General features: G+C 38.0%; 1 protein-coding gene across 2 annotated transcripts in view; it reads left to right on the top strand.

Annotated features, from left to right (window-relative positions):
- Nucleotides 1-20424, top strand: part of LOC124774776 (forkhead box protein K2) — a 93249-nt gene that overhangs the window by 38020 nt on the left and 34805 nt on the right. For both annotated transcript variants that reach the window (XR_007015503.1, XM_047249508.1), the window contains exons 6-7: nt 5506-5696; nt 13646-13830. Coding sequence is in view for 1 of the 2 variants with exons in the window: in XM_047249508.1 (XP_047105464.1) it covers nt 5506-5696; nt 13646-13830 (376 nt within the window). In the remaining variant the exon portion in view is untranslated. The remainder of the gene's footprint in view (nt 1-5505; nt 5697-13645; nt 13831-20424) is intronic.

Below are 20424 nucleotides of genomic sequence, written 5' to 3'. Positions count from 1 at the left end.
TAGTTGTATTATGTGACAAAGAGGTGGAATGTCTTTCCTGTAGTATGCCTTGCAGTGGTAGATAATTTAAATCAAGAAAAAACTGTTTTGTGGACCACACCTCATGAATACAGATGTCTGCAAAAGTCTTATGTGCTTGATGCTCCACAATTGTAAGTATTTGTTAAAATACATATTTTTAACATCATTAGCTGCATGTAAAATATTTAATTGCAAGACTGGTAATCGGGCATAGAGTGAATCGTCAGTGGAATCTGACAGACATCTGACACAGAGGACAAACAAAAAATTATAGGTGGATGTAAACTTTCCTGGCGATACTGCTGACAAGATATTCTCAGGCTTCCACCAGTGTGGCCATGTTGATATTCCACATTGCTTGACATTGCTAGATTTCATCAGAACAACAATTGTATGCTATCAATTTTTACTACATAACAACATTTGTATACAAAACACTAGACACATAAGTTTGCTTGTGTATTATGTATGACTATAGCAAATGACATTTGTGTCAGTTATAGATTATCCATGATGTCAAAATCAATTCTGATGTAGAAAAAATCAAAAACTTCTGGATATGTAAAATCTAATTATAATAAAGTCTTCGTGCGTTTACAGTAAGATACAACATCTGTCGTAACTCACAATACAAAGATTACGTGCTTACATGTTACAGCCATCAGATGTTCAAACAGTGACTTTTTTTGGCGACATTGGATGCTACTGTCACAGAATGCAAACATGAAACTGACTGATAGGTTAGTGTGTTTGTATTGCAGCATTTCTTGTTATTCCTGAGATTGTTTCGAGATATAGCTGTGGTGGATTAAATATCATGCTTGGACACTTAGTATATAAGAGTAGAATATACTTAAAGATAAAAACTGATGTAAACTGTCATGAACAACATATTGAATAAGATGGACGTGATGAAAAATGTGTGTGTACCATATAATGAGGTTGTCAGCTCTGACCTGGATATGATGATGATCCAACATATCAGGTCAGATTAGTCAATTTAACATGCAGGAAATGGGGCGAACTCTAAACTGAACCTGTTTGGTTAAAACACAGTTAATATTCTGGATATACATCTGATTTCATAACTCAGTTTGTTCATGAAAGATGTTGTCTGGGTGTTACCGTATTTACTTGAATTTAAGCCACACTTGAATCTAAGCCGCACCTGAAAAATGAGACTTGAAATTCAAGGGGAGAGAAAAGTTTTAGGCCGCATCTCCAAATCAAAACAAAGTTGGTCCATTGTAATATGAGACACAATTTAGGTCGAATGAATGACGATACAGCTACAGTAGTTTGGCTCAAGTCGTAAACTTAGCAGTTAAGCTTTACCAGGTAGCCGTTGCTATGCGTCAGGCGCTCTGTCTGTATTTATATGGGTACCCTTCCTTTTTCACGTGCTTCGTCTGGTTTGAATTGATTGCTTATTTTTCTTTGATCTGATAAGTGCCATTCTCTTTGTTATAGGTGTTTACGTCACTCAAAGCTGAAAATGCATTACTGTACTGTGTCATGCATTGTTTGTCGCACTCTGATAATGAGTGTTTACAACCTGCTTGCTTTTGTGCGCGCTACCGCCAGTTTTTTTTCCTTCCTTTTTTTTTTTTAAAAAAAAAAGTAGTAGTCTCATTAGCAAAACAATGGCAAGAGAGTGCTATTTGTTGTTACTTACACTGCTTCTTTCTTTCATAATGATCAACAAGAACCAAATAATAGACTGCGTATGATAGAAGATGCTCTGAACGAGAGTTTAGCGAAAATTTTTCTCCGTTTGAAAATCTTTGCAGACGCCACTTTAGTACATTACATTCTGCACAGAAATTAGTCATCTTAGATTTAAAAATCTAATCAATTGCTGTGCTTGATTCCTGATTGTATCACTATTCGACATAAGAATAATACGAATATAAACACGACATGATATGTATATTCTTCTGCGTTTGCTGTTGTCTCACTCTAGTTTCGTCGTATATTAGGCAGACAAAATTTAAATGAGATAGCAGCAAACACGAAAGAATACATGGCAAAATGTTTATATTCATATTATTATTATGGTTAAGAGAATACTGCATGTGATTCACAATTCATAAAAGTTCCTATTAGCAACCATCTCTTCTCACAGGTAGGAAAAAATTCAGAACGTTGTTCTAGGGTGTTTAGTGATCTACTTTCTTCTGCCTTTTGAGGAATTGTGATGTTTTTACAGTGTCATTAAAAAATTGCTTGCAATCTCCAAATGAATGCTAGGTGTTGAGGTATTGTATTGACTAACAGTAAAGTGTTCTGTAACCCTCATTTTGAAGTTTCTCTATGTGTGCCCAACATAAAATTCATCACAGTCACTACATGTTATTTTATATACTCTTGAGCTGTTATATGCGTTGATCTTATCTACTATCCTACAGTGTTCTCTGCCCAGAAGCCAATTTGCAGCCTAATTTTTTGAAACAAAAGTGGCTTATGTGACCACAGTATGGTAATGTTATAGATCTGTCTTTCTTCTTTCACTCTCTTCCTAGAGTATCCCTCTGCTGCTTTTTGGTGTACAATCTCATAACTGGTGTTGGGTCAAAGCCATAGCTCGATGCTACCGTTTTCAGTGTGTGTAATTCAGTCTTAATATTCACCACACTTAAAGGATTTTGATTGTCCTGTGTGTAACTGAGCAAAAATAGGTCTCTCTATGAGACTGAGGATGGTAGGAACGGTTGTGAATTGTGCAATCAGATGTAGTGGGTTTTTGGAATACATTGAACAAGTGGACATCCCATTCTCTTTTGACTTCAGGTCCAAAAAAATTAATTCTTCTGTTGTCTTTATACTCTTATGAAATGTATTAAATTGTTGGCAACATTTGTTAGCCTCATCAAGAGTGCAATTGTGCAAGACAAGTGTATCATCTGCATAATGGTGGTAGTATATGACATTTTGTTCAGGTCATCAGAATGTTCAAAATATTTGTTTTCACCCCAATCCAAAAATATATTTACGTTCATTCCTGATAAGCAGTTCCCCATAGCTAGACCTTCTTTTTGTTCACATTATGTGGCCTCTGAAGGTAAAATAATTGTGACATACAACTAAATGAGATCTACTGAATTCTGATGAGTTCATTAACATGCACATTTATACAAGGGTTGCCCAGGAAGTAAGGCACCACATTTTTTTTTCTCAGCCGAAAACAATTCTACGAATGCGAAATGTTACCTGTGTGTTGTTTGAAATCTCCTGAGTGAGCATGCCAAGTTTCCGTCACTTCCGACAGATGGCGTAGCTGCAGGATAGTTTCAAAATGGTGTCTGTGGGTGATGCATGTTACAAGCAACCTGCCATCATTTAATTTCTCACTGCAGAGAAAGAAACTGTGGGCAGTATTCACAAATGCTTGTGCAAAGTATATGGGGCATGCTGTTGACGGAAGTACAGTTAATCGCTGGGCACGGAGGGTGAGGTCATCAGAAGGGGATTTGGCAGAGCTCCACGATTTGCTGGGGAGACCATCCACGGCTGCCATACCTGACATGTTGCATCAAGCTGATGTTGTCATTCACGATGTCAGGCGCATTACGACTTGGCAATTGGCACTGCATCTGCCAATCAGCAAAGGAAGTTCACATAGTGAAGCACTGGCTCTGCCACCAGGACAAGGATTAGTTCCGGCATGGCATATATGCCCTTGTTTGATGCTGGAGGAAGGCCATAGAACAGCATTGAGGTTATGTGGAAAAATAGGGTGTGTAGATAAAACACCGTTCTTTCTTGTGTGTAATTCTCATTATGTTCAGTAAAGAACTGAAGAAAAAAAAGAGGTGCATTACTTTCTGGGCAACCCTCGTAATATGTAAGTATGCTTGTGTTTCTGCTGCTATATATGCAAATACGAGAGGCATTCAATAAGTAGTGCAGCATGTTTTTTCCTTGGTCAGTTTTGGTTGAAAAGATCCGGAATTGTTGCAGGATATAATGGAATATTCCCCATGAAATATTTCTGCTTCCGCACATATAATTTCCTGAAGTTCTGATAGGCTGCAGCACTATACGTAGCATTCAAAAAGGTGTCTATAATGGAGGGTCATTCCAAGCAGAGAGCCGTCATTGAGTTTCTTTTGGCGGAAAACCAGAACATCGCAGACATGCATAGGTGCTTGCAGAATGTCTTCGGAGACCTGGCAGTGTACAAAAGCATGGTGAGTCATCGGGGAAGGCAGCTGTCATCACCGCAGCTAGGCCGCACAAATCTGTCTTGATCTCCTGCATGCTGGATGTCCACATAAACGTGTGACTCCTGCAGTGTTGGAACGCGCAGCCACCCTTATTCGAGGTGCTTGATCGATAGTGCTGACACACTTGTCCAGGAATTGGGGTACTCGAAGGTGTGTGCCCACTGGATTCCTTACCCATCTGACAGAAGAAAATAAAGACCAATGAAGGACAAACTGTGAAGAATTTCTTGCATGTTACAAGGCTGATCATGACAATTTTTTGGCGAAAATTGTCACAGGCGATGAAACATGGATTCATCACTTTGAATTGGACACAAAATGACAATCCATGGAGTGGGGCCACACCACCAATCCTCCGAAGAAAAAGTTTGAAGATGCACCTTCAGTCAGTAAATTCGTGGTGACGTTCTTCTGGGACTCTAGAGGGGTTATTGTGATTGGTGTCCTCCCTCGTGATGGAATGATCAACTCTGAAGCATTTTGTGCTACCCTCAGGAAATTGAAGAAACCACTATCAGCCTGACAATGAAATATCTACGTGCAGCTTATCGTTTAAAAAGGTGCCTTTTTAATAGGGACATCTGCCTATTTAGAAAGGAATTTTTCAATTGAACCATCCATGCAAGTGTTACTGATTGACTTGCTACTATTTTAATCGACCAATAGATAAATAGGCCCCAGTTCTAGTAAAGTTCTTTAAACCCACATTCTGTGACGTAACTTCACAGACACCACATTCCGTACCTCAAAATGTTGAGCAGGATGTTCCTCGTCCCCATTTAGTTTTGCATCTTTTTATGGAATCACACTGTATAGAATTGTTAACAATGGAAAATCCAGGATGGAATGGTAACAAGTGTGGTTTCAGTTGCCCGAAACTGCTGTTGTGTGTGGGAGTTGCGATTCGTGTGTGTGTGTGTGTGTGTGTGTGTGTGTGTGTGTGTGTGTGTGTGTGTGTGTGTGCGTGGGCGCGCGCGCGCGTCTGTCTATTGTTGACGAAAGCCTTAACGGCCAAAGCTATAATTGTGGAGAGTCTTTTTTTTGTTGCCTATCTGCGACTCGGTATTTCCGGTATATGGTGAATAGCAACATTGTATAGAATTGTTAGCATTTAACCTTCTTATCCAATGTGTGTTAGAGAAGATTTAATATTCTTCTGGGTAGATGAGGTAGTCTTGTTATACTGTAAGAGATTTCAGTTATACTTTCTGCGGTGATAGGATAAGAATGTACATACAGTTATTTTGCTTGTTAACAGAACTCCATCAGACACAATCTCTCACTCAACCGATATTTTATTAAAGTTCCACGTTCGCAAGAAGAACCGGGGAAAGGTTCTTTCTGGCGCATTGATCCACAGTCTGAAGCAAAACTGATTGAACAAGCATTTCGCAGAAGAAAACAGAGGGGAGTATCCTGCTTTCGAGCACCCTTCGGTCTGTCTTCAAGGTATGTAGCAGACAATGTTCTTGCTTTGCTTTATCTATTTCTGATCTGATGTATCTGAATTAGCAGTATAATTGATAGAAAGGGATTCTCCACGAAGTTGGTGTGAAAGATTAGTGAGGGTCGTAACTTGATATTTTACAAGCTATGATACTAAACCTTGCAGAACCTTAAAATTTTTTAGTAGCAGGTGTTGAATAATAAGTCATGCAGAATTTTTTTAAAGTTACATGTGTAGTCTCAAGTAATTTTATGTTGCCAAATAACCGTCTAAAGAAAGTGTGCATTGTACAATTATTAAAATTCTCTAGGCTGTTGTGCTGCAGCCAGATGTATTTTCTTGATAAATCTGAAGTTTTGTCAGTAACTGCAGAAGACATCACCAGGGCCTAAGGGTGGGAGGGTCATGATTTATTTACTGCATACAGAAATTAGCTATTGCTGAAGCGAAATTTTGTAGTGAAGTCCATCCACACAAAAGTGTAATATCAAACACTTTTGACATGCTAGCACAATTGGATCCCAGCTACAGGTATCATCAGATTGGATGTTGTGGTTTCCTGACTGTAAAGTGTGATTTGCTACAGCTAGTCCTCATATTTTTCCCTTCTGACACTTGCCTTCAAGCTCTCCTATTCAGTTTCCCACTTTTATCCATGTACAGAAAAATGCACCTGACAGAAGTGTGACAGTGTAATAGTATGTTCATTGTGACGTGATGTAGGCAGAAGAGTACATGTTCTTCTAAAAACATTTTTATGAATACAATTAAGTTGTGCATTGTAACTGTGACTGACTTGATAAAGTTCGAGCAATGTAAATATATTAAATTGTCTCCCTCTTCAGTTCACTGACGCTTCTGAAATAACTTAAGTCATATTCTCCATTTGTGTGCACTTGGTATCAGTAGCTGCTGTGGCAATAATTTATTAATATTAGCATTGATTATGCAAATATTTAAATATATATAAATTTTTTCATAGGAAATACTTTTTTGCTTGTTGTTGTTGTCTTCAGTCCTGAGACTGGTCTGATGCAGCTCTCCATGCTTATCATCTCCAATAGTAGGGTGTTCCAATCTGTGTCTTGCGTGCATTGTGTATGTGATGCCTGCGTACATGTTTCACTAGTAACCTCTTCTTTGTCATTGGTGCTGTGCATAAAAAGTAAATGAAAGCGGGACTGCATCAGATGTGAACAATGAAACAAAACAAGGCTGACAATGGTGTCAGTGGTCACACATTACTTTTTTGACTCCCAATAACACAGACAACCGGAGTGAGGGGAAAGACTTACTTCCCCACTCACAGTCTCACCTGTCGCATGTATCCTTCTCAGCTGGGTCCTCTACGCCTGCTCACAGCTACACGGTATCCTGCCATAAGATTCTGCTTTTTCTACTGCTTGCCAGTCTTCAAAATTCATAACCTTTACTTGTGAATTTGTGTACTACGGTTGTCACATCAACTACCAAGGTACATCGGGCATTTCTTATATGGTGATTCAAATCGCTATCCATAGCAGCATCAGCAGAAGCAGCAACAACATGGGATTGTGAAATTTTTGTGGGCTGAGTGAGAAAAGTCTACAAGCCTGAGTTGCTTAGACAAGAATGTGGATCTCAGTGGGTACTTGTCTTCAGATATAAAAAGGACATAACAACTATCACTGAGATGTAACTGTAACAATGGTCAGTCTGTGAATACCCAGATCTTTTTATCTTTCATAAAAAAATATTTGTGGCTGTGTAGGTCAGATCTTAGAAAACACGCAACAAAGAGGTTGTGCACTAGTCAACACTGAAGAACAGTAGCAGTAGTGCACAACAGTTGAAAGCTGTCATCTGTTCTTGAATTTTAAAAACATGTGCACTCCTGTGCAGATGTTCCTCAGTGGAAATTTCACTTCAGTCAGCAGTAAGCCATTATGTGCAGTGAATTGAAGCCGTAACCCCCAGAAGATATCATCTGCAGGTGAGGATGAAACATATATGAAGAAAATCTGTTTGACCATGATATAATAGAATGGAAAATTTTAATAATTGTAATGTTCGTGGTTGTGAGAGCTTACATTTTACGGAAATCTACATGATGCAGCATATTTGGCTACATAAAAACTGTTTATACAAGTGAATCACTGATTTGTATTCAACTAAGGCAATATTGATGTGTGAAGTGTGTTTTCACCAAAGATGAGAGTAGTTGTTGTGTACACATTAAAATATAGCCAGCTGTTGGATCAAGAATCCTTAATTCACAGCTCACAAAGGGGAAGGGAAGTAAAAATAATTCATAGCTAAACCCGTAGTATTTGCTTCTATTTGGTGTTAGATAAATATGTACATGATTAGTGGTGTAAGTAATAGGAATTATTAGGTTGTTTGTACATATGTCTAGTATATTGATAAAAATATTTCCCATTACTTTGGTACATTGTGTGTAGAGATGAGACTTCAGTAGATGATCATAGCCAGTCTTAGAATGTATACACAGAAGTGTATTCCGTGGTGGCTTGAAGCGGCAAGAGTTAAGAAATCAATAATGGCATTGTGCAAAAACCCACATCAGCAGTATAGGGACACTAACATTGGTAAAGGATATAAATTTGTTGACATGAGTGCCCACAAACCAGTTTTTTGGGTTGGTCAATAAAAATAAATAAATAAACATTGATACTTCCTCGCAGAAATTGGGAGAGTTTATCATTCGGAGATGATTATGATATTGTCTGACACATTGTAATTTGATCCCTTCTAGTGTTATACCTGTCAAGCTGGTTGTTCTGTGAAGATTAGTACATGGCCAATTTCTCAAGTAAAATGTCAGCCAGGTGTGACTGAAGGCTATGCTATTTGTGGACAGTCTTAGTTGCTCCCTTGGTTTAGAACAGACAGTCACTGAGATACTATAGCACACATACTGCTGGTCACAACACGGATGTTGGTACAGACTATTGGACGTTATTGGACACATGACTCTGTTGCTCATGTATTTTTAAGAAGAGAATGATCCATCTTTGGACGCTTTACATATTGTGAAATGAAATTGTAACATTGAGATCAGTCTGAACGTGATGATTATATGCTGTTCAATAGTTGAACCTAATACCTCTGAGGCATATATGACCCTGCCTTTCAGACAACTGAGTTCATCATCAACCATGGAGCTCAAATAATATTTCTCCAATTAAAATACTGTAGCATTAACTTTTCAAGTGACAGTGGTGTTAAGAAAACATAGTATAATTTAAATCTGTCTGGTGCTAAAGTCTATCGGAACACAACAAAATATGAGCATCCCAAAATAGGTCTGTGAACTTGATAATGAAGAGAAAATGTTAAGAAAAAGTTTAAAAAATTCCCTAATAAAAAAAGTATTATATAAAAACTTTTTTTGGGCAGGGCAGCTTAGTTTTGACAGGATTACTTATACATCACAGTTGTCACTTTTTGACTGATTTGTCACTGTAAAGTGAACCATCATATACACGAATGTATTGTACAAGTATGTGTATTTAACAGTTGTCATAGTGTTCATCAGACATTAAAAAGTTATTGTAGTTTCCTCTTGTACCTGAATTCGTATGTGAAACGAAGTAAAACCACCATGTGTATGGGAACGACATACAGTATTATGTTTTATAATATTGTTCTTGTACTTACTATTTTTGCTGTTTCATATAAGAACTCAGATATATGCGGAGTACAACATATGTTGCTAATATATAAGGAACACTCTACACAGCCTTTAGATCAACATGCTTTATCATATATTTGTGAGAGTAATGCTTCTCTTGAAAATGATGTAGATGAAATTGATCAGTTGTTACATGTAAATAATACTTTTCTCTTCAAGGAAAATGATTCGTTTTAAGAAATTCCCCATAACTGTGGACCCACACACAAAGAAAAATGAAAACCAATCATGGAAATTATTGGATGGAGCAGTATGTAAATACAGACACTCAAACTTACACTGCCATGGCCACAATGTAAGAAACAGCCACAGTAATTGTAATTTCAAAAGTGCTGTAGAGTTGATGATATGACAGCAAAACTCACACACACCAGTTAAATTTATGAAAGATTTAACCACAAAACCTATGAACCGTATCTACATACTTACCAATGAAATAACAAATACAGAGTTACTGTTGCAACTTCCTGTGAAGGAACAATCTTTAACAGCCGTGCAAGGGAGCATTGAAACAGTGGTGGTGGTATTATGGGGATGTTTTCAGCAAATAATTTATACAAGTACTACTTCCTCAGTCTGCAGCTGTTAAAGGTACCATACCAATCAGTACATTACATGTACATCTACATGGATACTCTACAAGCCACTGTATGGTGCATGGCAGAGGGTACCACATACCATTCTAATCGTCTCCTTTGCTTTTCCTCTCATAAATAGAGTAAGAGTGAAATGATTGCATTTATGCCTCCATATGAGCCCTAATTTGCCTAATCTTCACCTTCCTTACACAAAATGTACTTTGGTGACAGTAGAATCATTCTGCAGTTGGCCTCAAATGTCAGTTCTCTAAACTTGTTAATAGTGCCTCATGAAAAGAATGTTGTCTTCCCTCCAGGGATTCCGGTTTGAGTTCAAGAAACATCTCTGTAAAACCTGTGTACTTATCAAACTTACTGCTAACAAATCTTGCAGAACATCTTTGAATTGCTTTGATGTCGTCCTGTAATTTCTCCTGGTGGGGATCCCAAACACTCGAAGTACCGAAGAATTGGTTGTACTAGTATTCTATATGCTTTCTCCTTTATAGGTGAGTTACACTTTCCGAAAACTTGCCCAATAAAACAAAGTTGACCATTCACCTTCCATACTACCAAACCAATGGTCTCATTCCAGTTCACATCACCCTTGCAACATTACATCCAGGTATTTAATTATAGTGACTGTGTCAAGCAGCACATTACTAATGCTGTACTTTAATGTTACAAGGTTGTTTTCTCTACTCGGCCACATAAATTTAAATTCATAGCAAGCTGACAATCATCACATCAGCTGTAAATTCTGTCTTAAGTCCTCTGGCATAATTCTACTGTCACTCAATCATGACACCGTCCCCTTACATCCAGTATCATCAGCAAAGAGGCATAAATTGCTACTCACCCTGTCTGTCAGATAGTTTAAGTATATAGAGAATGACAGTGGTTGTATCACACTTCTTTGGGGCACCTGTCATTGAAGCTCTTATTATGGAGAATGGAAATAATTTTGTTATCATTATTTCATATATCTACCCAGTTGTATTTATTCTTTTCTTCACTAATTTAAATCAGTTTCAAAGCAGAAAGGCTTCATCTTCAGGCACATAGCATGGCAACGATCGATGTACCTAAGGATGAATCTTCTGTGCTTTGTTATCTATTGCTGTTAGTAAAAAAACTATAAATACAGCTGTTTTGACATAAAAAATAATAATAAAACAAAATAAAGAGTTTTGTCTTGATAATAAGATATTTAGCAGCTGATGACCCTATCTCTTCAAGTGTTGTGGAAGCAACAAGATAGTCATGGAAGTGGTGGTGAAGATGGAAAATTGATGGCAGTTGGTCTAGATGACCCACCTACATAATGATTAAGATTGGACTATTTAAACTGTTTTGATTGAATAAACAGGTTTTTCAGGAACACTATTGCAAACATAAAAGTGCAGTCAACTGGGAAAACAGCATAGTTCAAGTACAGAACAAAATAAGCAGCTATATATGTTTGAGTATTGAGGGTTAACAAGGTAAGGTGAGGGAGTGTTGTGCTATTGACAGACAGTGTAACACACAGTGCGCAACCTAAAAGTGCCACTTACCATTACATGTCTGTCACAAGATTTCAGCTTTCATAATGAATATTTTGATTTGATTTTCCTGTTAGTTCACTGTGGTGACAGCTGTTTTATTGTTGTGGTGTGCGGTTTTATTGTTGTAGTGTTGTGTAAGAGCGACTTATAATAAACACAACAAATATTACGTAAACAGTCAAGAGTGACCTCATTCTGTATGTATCAGTTTGTTGAGAGAGAGAACCAGGAGCAGACTGTGGCTGCAGCTAAATCAAGGCTTAACACTGCCGGTTGCTGAGAGAAACAGTAACATGAGCAAGTGGTGTTGAACGGAGACAGTTAGAGCAAAGGAGTACTACAACAAAGTATTCTGTTTCTTTCTTTGGACAGAGTGCATTGTGCTCCTGCTAAGTGCACACCCCTTAAAATCTTGACAGATACACAATTTATGACACATATTTTGTAATGTCAAACAATGGAAAATCCAGGATGGAATGTAACAACTCCTGCCCTCCGTCTAAACTGCAACACTTCAGTGTCCGCCACTCCCACCATACTATCTCTCCCCCTCCCCACCCCAGCCTCCTCCTTACCCCCACACAGTCGCCACTCCCATCATGCACTGGTGCTGCCGCTCACAGTGTAGTTTCAGCTCTCTGAGACTGCAGGTGTATGTGCAAGTTGCGCTTGCGCGCGCATGTGTGTGTGTGTGTGTGTGTGTGTGTGTGTGTGTGTGTGTGTACTGCTGACAAAGGCCTTAATGGCCAAAAGCTATGATTGTGTGAATCTTTTTATTGTGCCTATCCCGACTCAGCACCTCCGCTATATGGTTATATTTTGTAGTGTATTATACAAGCAGTATCTGACTGACAGGGTCTGGCAAAACTTATTCGAATGATGTATAACAAATAGAGATAAAAATTATTATTCATTATTTGTAAATAACAAATTCAAATATTTGTTCTAAACATTATTCATTTGAAAAAAGGAAAAAAATTTGTCATCTGTGAATGAATTAGTTGTAAATAATAGATACGTTTGAAATCCAATTAGTGCTTCAATTCTTTGTCATTTATCAGACGAATGTATAATTTTTTAAATTAGTTTTCAGAACAACACTTTTTTTCAAACTTCTCATCATAAAGGGTTTTTTGCTGTTGAGACATAAAAAGAGAATATTCTACATATGCAGAGAGTATAGTGTTGTGTTATAGCTTGTGAAATCATATTTATTTTAGCATAATGAAGTAAGACTTCAGAAAAAATTGAGAACTCATCAATTCTGCTTTAGTTTTTTTGTAAATAACTGTGTTGTAATTTCACATTGGTTTTACCTCACAAATCACATTCAGGATTGAAACATAATTTTTTTTTCTGTCATAACATTGTTCGAAGTTTTGACCCTCTTTCTTCGACATTTCTGTGGTTATTATATGTTGGTAATTTTGGGTAAGCCTCACTTGGTTATGCACAGTAATACATAAGAACTGTATTTTTATAAATCATGGGTAAGACTTTACTGCAATAGTGGCAGTTGGAGCAGAAAGTTGAAAAAAGTAAACTATTCTCATGACACTTCCTCTGTATAAGAGTTACCAGTGTGCTAAAATAGTATGAAGTCTTTTTTTGTACTCAAACCATGTGTTTTTTCTGAGATTTATAAATCCCAAAGTTTTATGTAAGTGTTTGATCATACTGAATTGATTTAAATATGATAATGGAAGTCCTTGGTGGAATATAAATAAAGAAAAGAGTGAAAGTAACAAATCAGGTTATACATGAGGCATTTAGTGCCCAATAGCCATGTGAATAGTACCAAGAATGTTGCCTTTTGTGTGTGTGTGTGTGTGTGTGTGTGTGTGTGTGTGTGTGTGTGTCCTGTTAGTTCTGAGGAAGGTCTTGTCTGAAAGTGTAGCAAAATTCACTGTCTTGTTTCTGTACCTGTCAATAACAGAACAACTCCTTATTGGTATTCCCTTCATTATGAATTGATTCATAGCATTTTGTGATTTAGAAGTAGTGCTATATGGTGATAGATGGATCTGCAAAAGCCTTATATGTAATTATTGTATTAAGTCTAGCACACATGGGTGTAATCTACATAGACTTAGCAATAATTTTTAAATCAAAGTTTATCCTAAATTTTCCAGGAGTGCCCCTGCTTCTCCAAGTCATGTTGGTGTAAGTGGATTGATGACACCAGAGTCCCTTTCTCGAGAAGGCTCACCAGCACCAGAACAGTATCCTGAATGCTCTGTCCCATCACCGGCAGTCCATAGCTCACACCTAGAGGTCAAGACCAGCCAGTCAGCTCCTGGTTCTCCTGGAAACTCTGGTATGCATTTATTCTGTAGATAATGGCATGAACTAAGTAATAAACAGTTTGTTGAGGATCTTGTTCAAACATTAGTTCTTTCAGAACATTTGACCTCAAATTATAAAGAATTTTGTGGGCCTCCTAGATTCTTAGAGTATAAGCATAAGTAAACAAAATTCTCGATAACTGTGTTTTAGCCGGCCGGAGTGGCCGTGCCGTTCTAGGCGCTACAGTCTGGAACCGCGTGACTGCTATGGTTGCAGGTTCGAATCCTGCCTTGGGCATGGATGTGCGTGATGTCCTTAGGTTAGTTAGGTTTAAGTAGTCCTAAGTTCTAGGGGACTGATGACCACAGCAGTTAAGTCCCGTAGTGCTCAGAGCCATTTGAACTGTGTTTTAATAGTTGCTGCAGGTGTCACTGCTCATTATTACCAAAATTAAGATTAGGTTTTCATACATTGTGAAAGTTTTTGTTCAGTGTCAGATTACTATTTAACTAAGAGCTGCTCATGACAGTTTGGAATGATGTTTCTTTAAAGAAGAAGAAGAAGAAGAAGTCATAATATTACTTTGTAAAATACTATTTGCATCTATCTTCCACAATGGCATATTTCAACAGACAGAAAATTTTGTAATCATAACTCTGTCAGTTTAAATTTAATAGTATTTATGCAACTACAGTGGATGGAACTGTTATTTGAAAGTGAAAATTCTCTTGTTGAAGTTCATTTTCAAAGCAGTTCATTTGGAGAAATTCATCAGATGCAACAACCCATGTTGTTTTTGTCCTACTCTCTTTACTTTCCCCTTCTTGTTCCTTCACACAGCTACCTTATGCTGTAAAAAAAAGTTGTCCTGCGGTGAAGTGTATGCTGCTTTTTGACAGACTGAATATACAATTTATCGCCAGAGTACTTCATGCCCTTGTATTGTCCAAAACGACAGCAGAATGTTGTTTCCGGTCTCTTGACTACCTTATTAAGGAGAATATGCTGACATTGTGCCTCTAGTCACATTTTCAACATTCCATGCTGTTAGAATTGAGTTGTTTTTCATTGTCTTTCAAACTATTTTTGCTTTACCTGGTAACACCAACTGTTAGTTTGTCAAAAGGAGAAGATGACTGACCAGAATTTAGACATCTTCTTTATTAGATTATAACCTCATATTAAGACCTGCATTTAATAAATTTCCACTTTTAATGAATATTTTCATAGGTGCTAGTGAAATTCCATGCAAACAGTGTTACTTAAATTCATTTTTAATGAACCTTGTTGCAAGTAGTAACGTGCTACTGAGGAACAAACATGAAAGATTCTATAAAAAAAATAACACTTGGTTTAGACACACATCCAATTTGCATCCGTAACTTAATTGTCAATGCAGCTGACAGCCACGGTGAGGTCCCGAGTTTTATTCGTGGAAAACCCCCAGGTTTCTTGCTGGGAGGACCGAAACAGGGCGCACTCAGCCTTGTGATGGCAATTGAAGAGCTACTTGATCAAGTAGCAAATACTCCAGGTCACAATGACTGACAGTGACTGGGATGGTGGTGTGCTGACCGCACACTACTCCTTACTGCATCCAGTGATGCCATTGGCGGAAGATGACACGGTTGTTGTCGGTACTGATGGGCCAGCCAGGTTGTGTGGATGTAGTTAGACACAAATCCTAACATGGAGTTTGTGAGTTTTCTGTCATCATCATCTTTTTTGTGATAATTTTTCATCCTCCTTCAAGCCACCGAAATAGAATAGAATTCAATGGTAAATTGATATTATCAAGTTGAACCTGATCTGCGACTTTAAGTGTGACCTGACATATTAAACTTACATTCTGAGCACTGAAACAACCACACTTTTTGTATAGTCCTGTCGAATTATGTGCTGTTAATACTTTAATGTGGTCTGTGATAGAATAAAACTTAAAATTTAATAGAAGTTGACAGTAAGACTATGAACTTACTGATATTGCTAAGAAATGTGATTGGCACCATCTTCTTTGTTTGGAGTACTGAAAGATAAAGCAACTCTCCTGAATGGGTAGGTGCAAGGTTCTGGTTTGAAGAGGAAAACCATCTGTACATAAACTTTGGAATTCTTGGAAACAATCCTTTAAAATGCTTTCAAGGAATGAGAGTAGGCAACATTCCAATAACCAGAGATGCACTGTTGTAGACTTCCTGAAGAGTGGTTTTGAAGATTTTTTTTTGCACTGAGATGCTGTCTATGTTGTTATAAAAAATTCATAATGTCTTCTGGTATGGTTAAGTGTAGAGCCTGAGACTGTGGGGTTGGAAAGTGTCGACTGTTGGATTAAAAAATAATAATAGTAAAAGTAGTTTGCCGCAGTTAATTCCAAGTTATGAACCAAGGAACATTTTTGACACTGATAGAACTGATCTAAATTATAATTTATGGGGGGAAAATTGTCGCAGTGGTCAAAAAATGAGGACAAGCTTTGGCACTGCCCTTTATGAGCAATGATGATGACGATGAAAAATTTCTGCCATTAATAATTTTGAAATGTAAAACTCCCTGTTGTTTTAGAGTGTAGAGGCATTGCGATGCATATGTGACTTAAGTAGTAAGGCATGCATGATGGCAGAAATCTTCAAAACTTTTCTGAGCAACATAGACGCAAATATGGGTGAAGCAAGAAAAAAGAGTGGTGTAGTTGTAGTAGTAATAGCAGCAGCAGCAGCAACAACAGTCTTCACCACAAACCCCACCAGGTTTTGCTGCAGCTGTGCAGGGACACATTGTTGGGAACTAGTTTTCTGCTTTCAGTGCAGATACCAGATTTCTAGCTGGCATCAACACTATACTAGGGAGAAAAAACAAAAACTCCCTTGATTTTTTAAATAATGAATGAGTGTTCTTAAAGTTTAACGTTAATTTGTATTGTTATGGGGTGAATCTGTGAAGACACTTCTGGCAGCAGTTATTGCAGGATGGCAGCCCCATAAGTGTCAGGTGCTCCAATTGTCATTGACATTGTAAAATGTCAAGTGATAACTCAGGATTGTGAGTATGGTGACCAGTACGGAGCACAAGTCCCCTGGTAGCTGTGGAATCAGAACTACGATTATATAATGTACTTAATTCAGCAAGAGCTCGTACGGTAGCAGCTTTTGGCATCTGGATGATGTGCTTCAACCCCAGGTTAGCAGAGCCCATGTTAGCATAACATGCACTATCACCAACATGCAGCTAGGCAGCCACAACGGATTCACTACATAAGCGGTTTTGTGAACACATTGCTACCTCAGGCATTCTGCCGCCAACAGGGCAAAGAAGCACTGGACAGCCAATAACCTGGAGTAGGTGTGGGATGCACCCAGGTGCAAGCTGTGAATCCAGGACCCCTTGGAGATGTTCGCAAGCCTGTTGTTGATAGTTGAGGGGAAAGCCCAGTGGGATGGTGCCTCTTCAGATGTAGGGCCTAGGAGCAGCCCATAAACCAACAGCTGGCAGATGCAGTGGTTAGTTGAAGATAAGAGGCGACCTACATTGCGTCATCAGCTGCCGTGTAGTAATCGTCAGTATAGGCAGCAGACAATGACAGAAACTGTTAGGCCTGAGTGACTAGTATTTATACTTCCTTGTCGTGGTTTTGTTATGACAAGGTGCCACTTTTGGATACGTAGAGGGGCCGAGTCAGCGCAGCATGTGGTAACTCCACTCGCTACTGTAACAGGCAGGTGTCTTGCATCATGCCGCCTTGGCAGTATCCCGTGAGCTTGAAGACTACTATTGTTATTCTAAAAAGTCACCATCCAATCTCCCTCGTACCTATAATATCCTAGGTAATAGACATCATATTAAATTACAGCTTTGCCAGTACTTTGAAGATCACAGTCTGATTTCCACTTTGCTTTTTGGTTTTAGGGCAGGTTCATCTACAGTAAACAGCAGTAGAAACTCTTGTTGCAGATATTCTTGATGGTTTTGAGATCAATTTCTTCACTTGTCTCTTACTACTACAGCTGAACAAAGCATTAGACATTGTGTCACATGAAATACTCATAAATAAGCCAGAGTTATGGTATCAAGAATAAAGTATTGCCACTGATTAGATCATATTTGACTAACAGGACACAGATGGTTATGGTAAATAACAGTCAATCAAATGCACTCTCAGTTATTAGAGGTATCAGGCTTGGTGCTTGGACCCTTCCTTTTCCTGGTGTACATGAATGACTTGTACACTCTCATGCTTCACAAGTCCACAGTACATGCTGATAACACTACCCTGATTACTGTGGACAACAACTTAGACAATGTGGGAAAAAAAAGGCAATGCTTGAAAAGTCTACCATATGGTCCCCCAGTAACAAGCATTTCTTAAACAATAGCAAGCTGAAACTGTGTATTTGTTCCTGCAATAGCTAAATGAAGAAGTAAATGAATCTGACTCTATTAGACTCCTTGGAATCTGCTTGGTTCCCAAGCTGACTTGGAACAGCCCCACCGAAGTGAACAGTTACACGCCAAACTATCTAGAGCAGTCTTTGTTAAGCAAATTAAAAAAAAAAAAGTTAGCAAACCACAACTACTGCCATCTTACTATGCCTTCTTTCAGTCTCATCAGTAGTATGCAATAAAAATGTGGGGCAACTCTCATGGTGCTTATATAATGTTCAGTGGACCATATCGGTTTGACAGTTACTAATCAAATTCTGACAATAAGATAGTAAACTATTAAATGTGATGTCGAATCTGAATTATAAAATTGTCTATCACAACAAATGTTGGCTAATGACATACAAATAAATAAGAAATCCTATGAGCTGAATTTCCTTAGCACTATTCTGGTCCATCTGGCCACAGGTTATAACGTCTGCTAACAAAGGTGTTGTCACTACAGATTATTAAGATTCTTGAAGGGCAAATTATATTTATGTTAGGGTGTATTTTAATTTAATTTGTGGTTAAAAAATGCATTCTCTACCTGTGTCAGGTTCTGAGTCACTTCTATAGTGTGCTTGAGCTAAACCTCCATTTAATGAAAAAAATCCCTTGGCTCTAGATATTCTTTAAAAATCATCATTACTGTTCATTTGTGTTCCTCAAAACTGACAAGAGAAACATAGTGTAGTTATCTTTGTTAGTTGACTTATGAATTGGGAGTGGTAAAAATGCTAATTTCTTCACTCATTGTGTGCTCACTTTTAGTATTTACATTTGGCACTGCATTTGTCTTCCATCGTAGAAATTATCCCCAATATCTGAACAGTTTGGATTCCTGAAATAGTAATTATTTTCCTGCTTGACTATTTATGGAGCACAAATTGGTTATTAAAAAATTTTCATTAATTTGTTTATTTTAATGCAGTTTTATTGAGATGTAGAATGAAGTAATCTGTTAAGAAATCCAGTATCTAATTTTAAGAGAAAGTCTTTGCTATCAATAGATAAGCTAGTTATTTGAGTTTGTATCACTTATTAGAAGATAAGCCATTCACAGAAAGTTCAGGACTGAAGGTAATTGGAGAAGGTTGAGCTTTGTGCAGTTTTGTGTACTTACATTCATTCATCATCCATTCTAAAGTCAGCCACCTGTAATACGGCATATTGTGGAGAATTATTTTTCTTCCTGCCTATCATTCCAGTTATGGATAGTGAAGGATGAGAATGACTGTTGTAATACTCCTTGTAACCCCTCGTTTATGTAATTTTACCATTATGATTATTACAAAGGAAACAAACTTGAAGGCAGTACAGGGTGTACCAAAAAGAACCATCCAGTTCGGCACTTCTGTATTTCAGAAACTAATAAACACATACAGTGAATTATTATTAATTTTTTTTTACTGAGAAGCTAAGGGGGGGGGGGGGGGAAATTCCATTCCTTTTCATAGGTGATGTACAATATACCCCCATTGAGATGCACGGCATATGTCAATGCGGTATTCAAATTGTTCCCACCCTGCAGTGAACATGTCTTGAGTTAATAGTTTTTACAGCTGCTGTTATGTGATGTCTCAGTTCATTCATTGTTGTTGGTAATGGAGGCACAAAAACAGAGTGTTTTATAAACCTCCACAAGAAATAATCACATTCAGCCAGGTCCAGTGTGACCAATCCATTGTTCAGTAATCCTTTGATTTAAAAAGTCCTGCACTTCCAGATGCCAGTGTGGCTGTGCAACACATACTAGGTGGACATCTGGGGCATGTTGAGCTGTCGAGCTGCATGGCGAGTGGATTTCTGCGGACTCCTTGTGAAGCTATGGCAGATCCATTTGACGTCTGTGTCAGAGACTCGGGGACAACCTGGTGATTTGTCTTTACACAAACAACCTATTTTTCAGAATTGTTCATGCCATCATCTAATGCTCTGTGCTGCAGGAAGATCCACACCATACCTAGTATGAAAGTCATGCTGAAGAGATATTACTGACCCGCACTGTGCAAAACGTAGAACACAGAATGCTTTCTGTTGTCCCAACACGATTTTTACTAGAACTGAAGTGGGTGCACACTGCTGCTACCTAGTGGGAACCATGTAAAACTTGAGAGTTTGCTCTTTCCAACAGTATGTTGAGCATGCACATATCTCAAATAACATAATAATTATGATTTTGTTTAAATCGGATGATTCCTTTTGA

This window comes from Schistocerca piceifrons, chromosome 2 (assembly GCF_021461385.2).
Source record: "Schistocerca piceifrons isolate TAMUIC-IGC-003096 chromosome 2, iqSchPice1.1, whole genome shotgun sequence".
In the NCBI taxonomy this organism is placed as follows: domain Eukaryota; kingdom Metazoa; phylum Arthropoda; class Insecta; order Orthoptera; family Acrididae; genus Schistocerca; species Schistocerca piceifrons.
The sequence above is the reverse complement of the archived record's forward strand: the minus strand, read 5'-3'. Positions and strand labels throughout refer to the sequence as shown.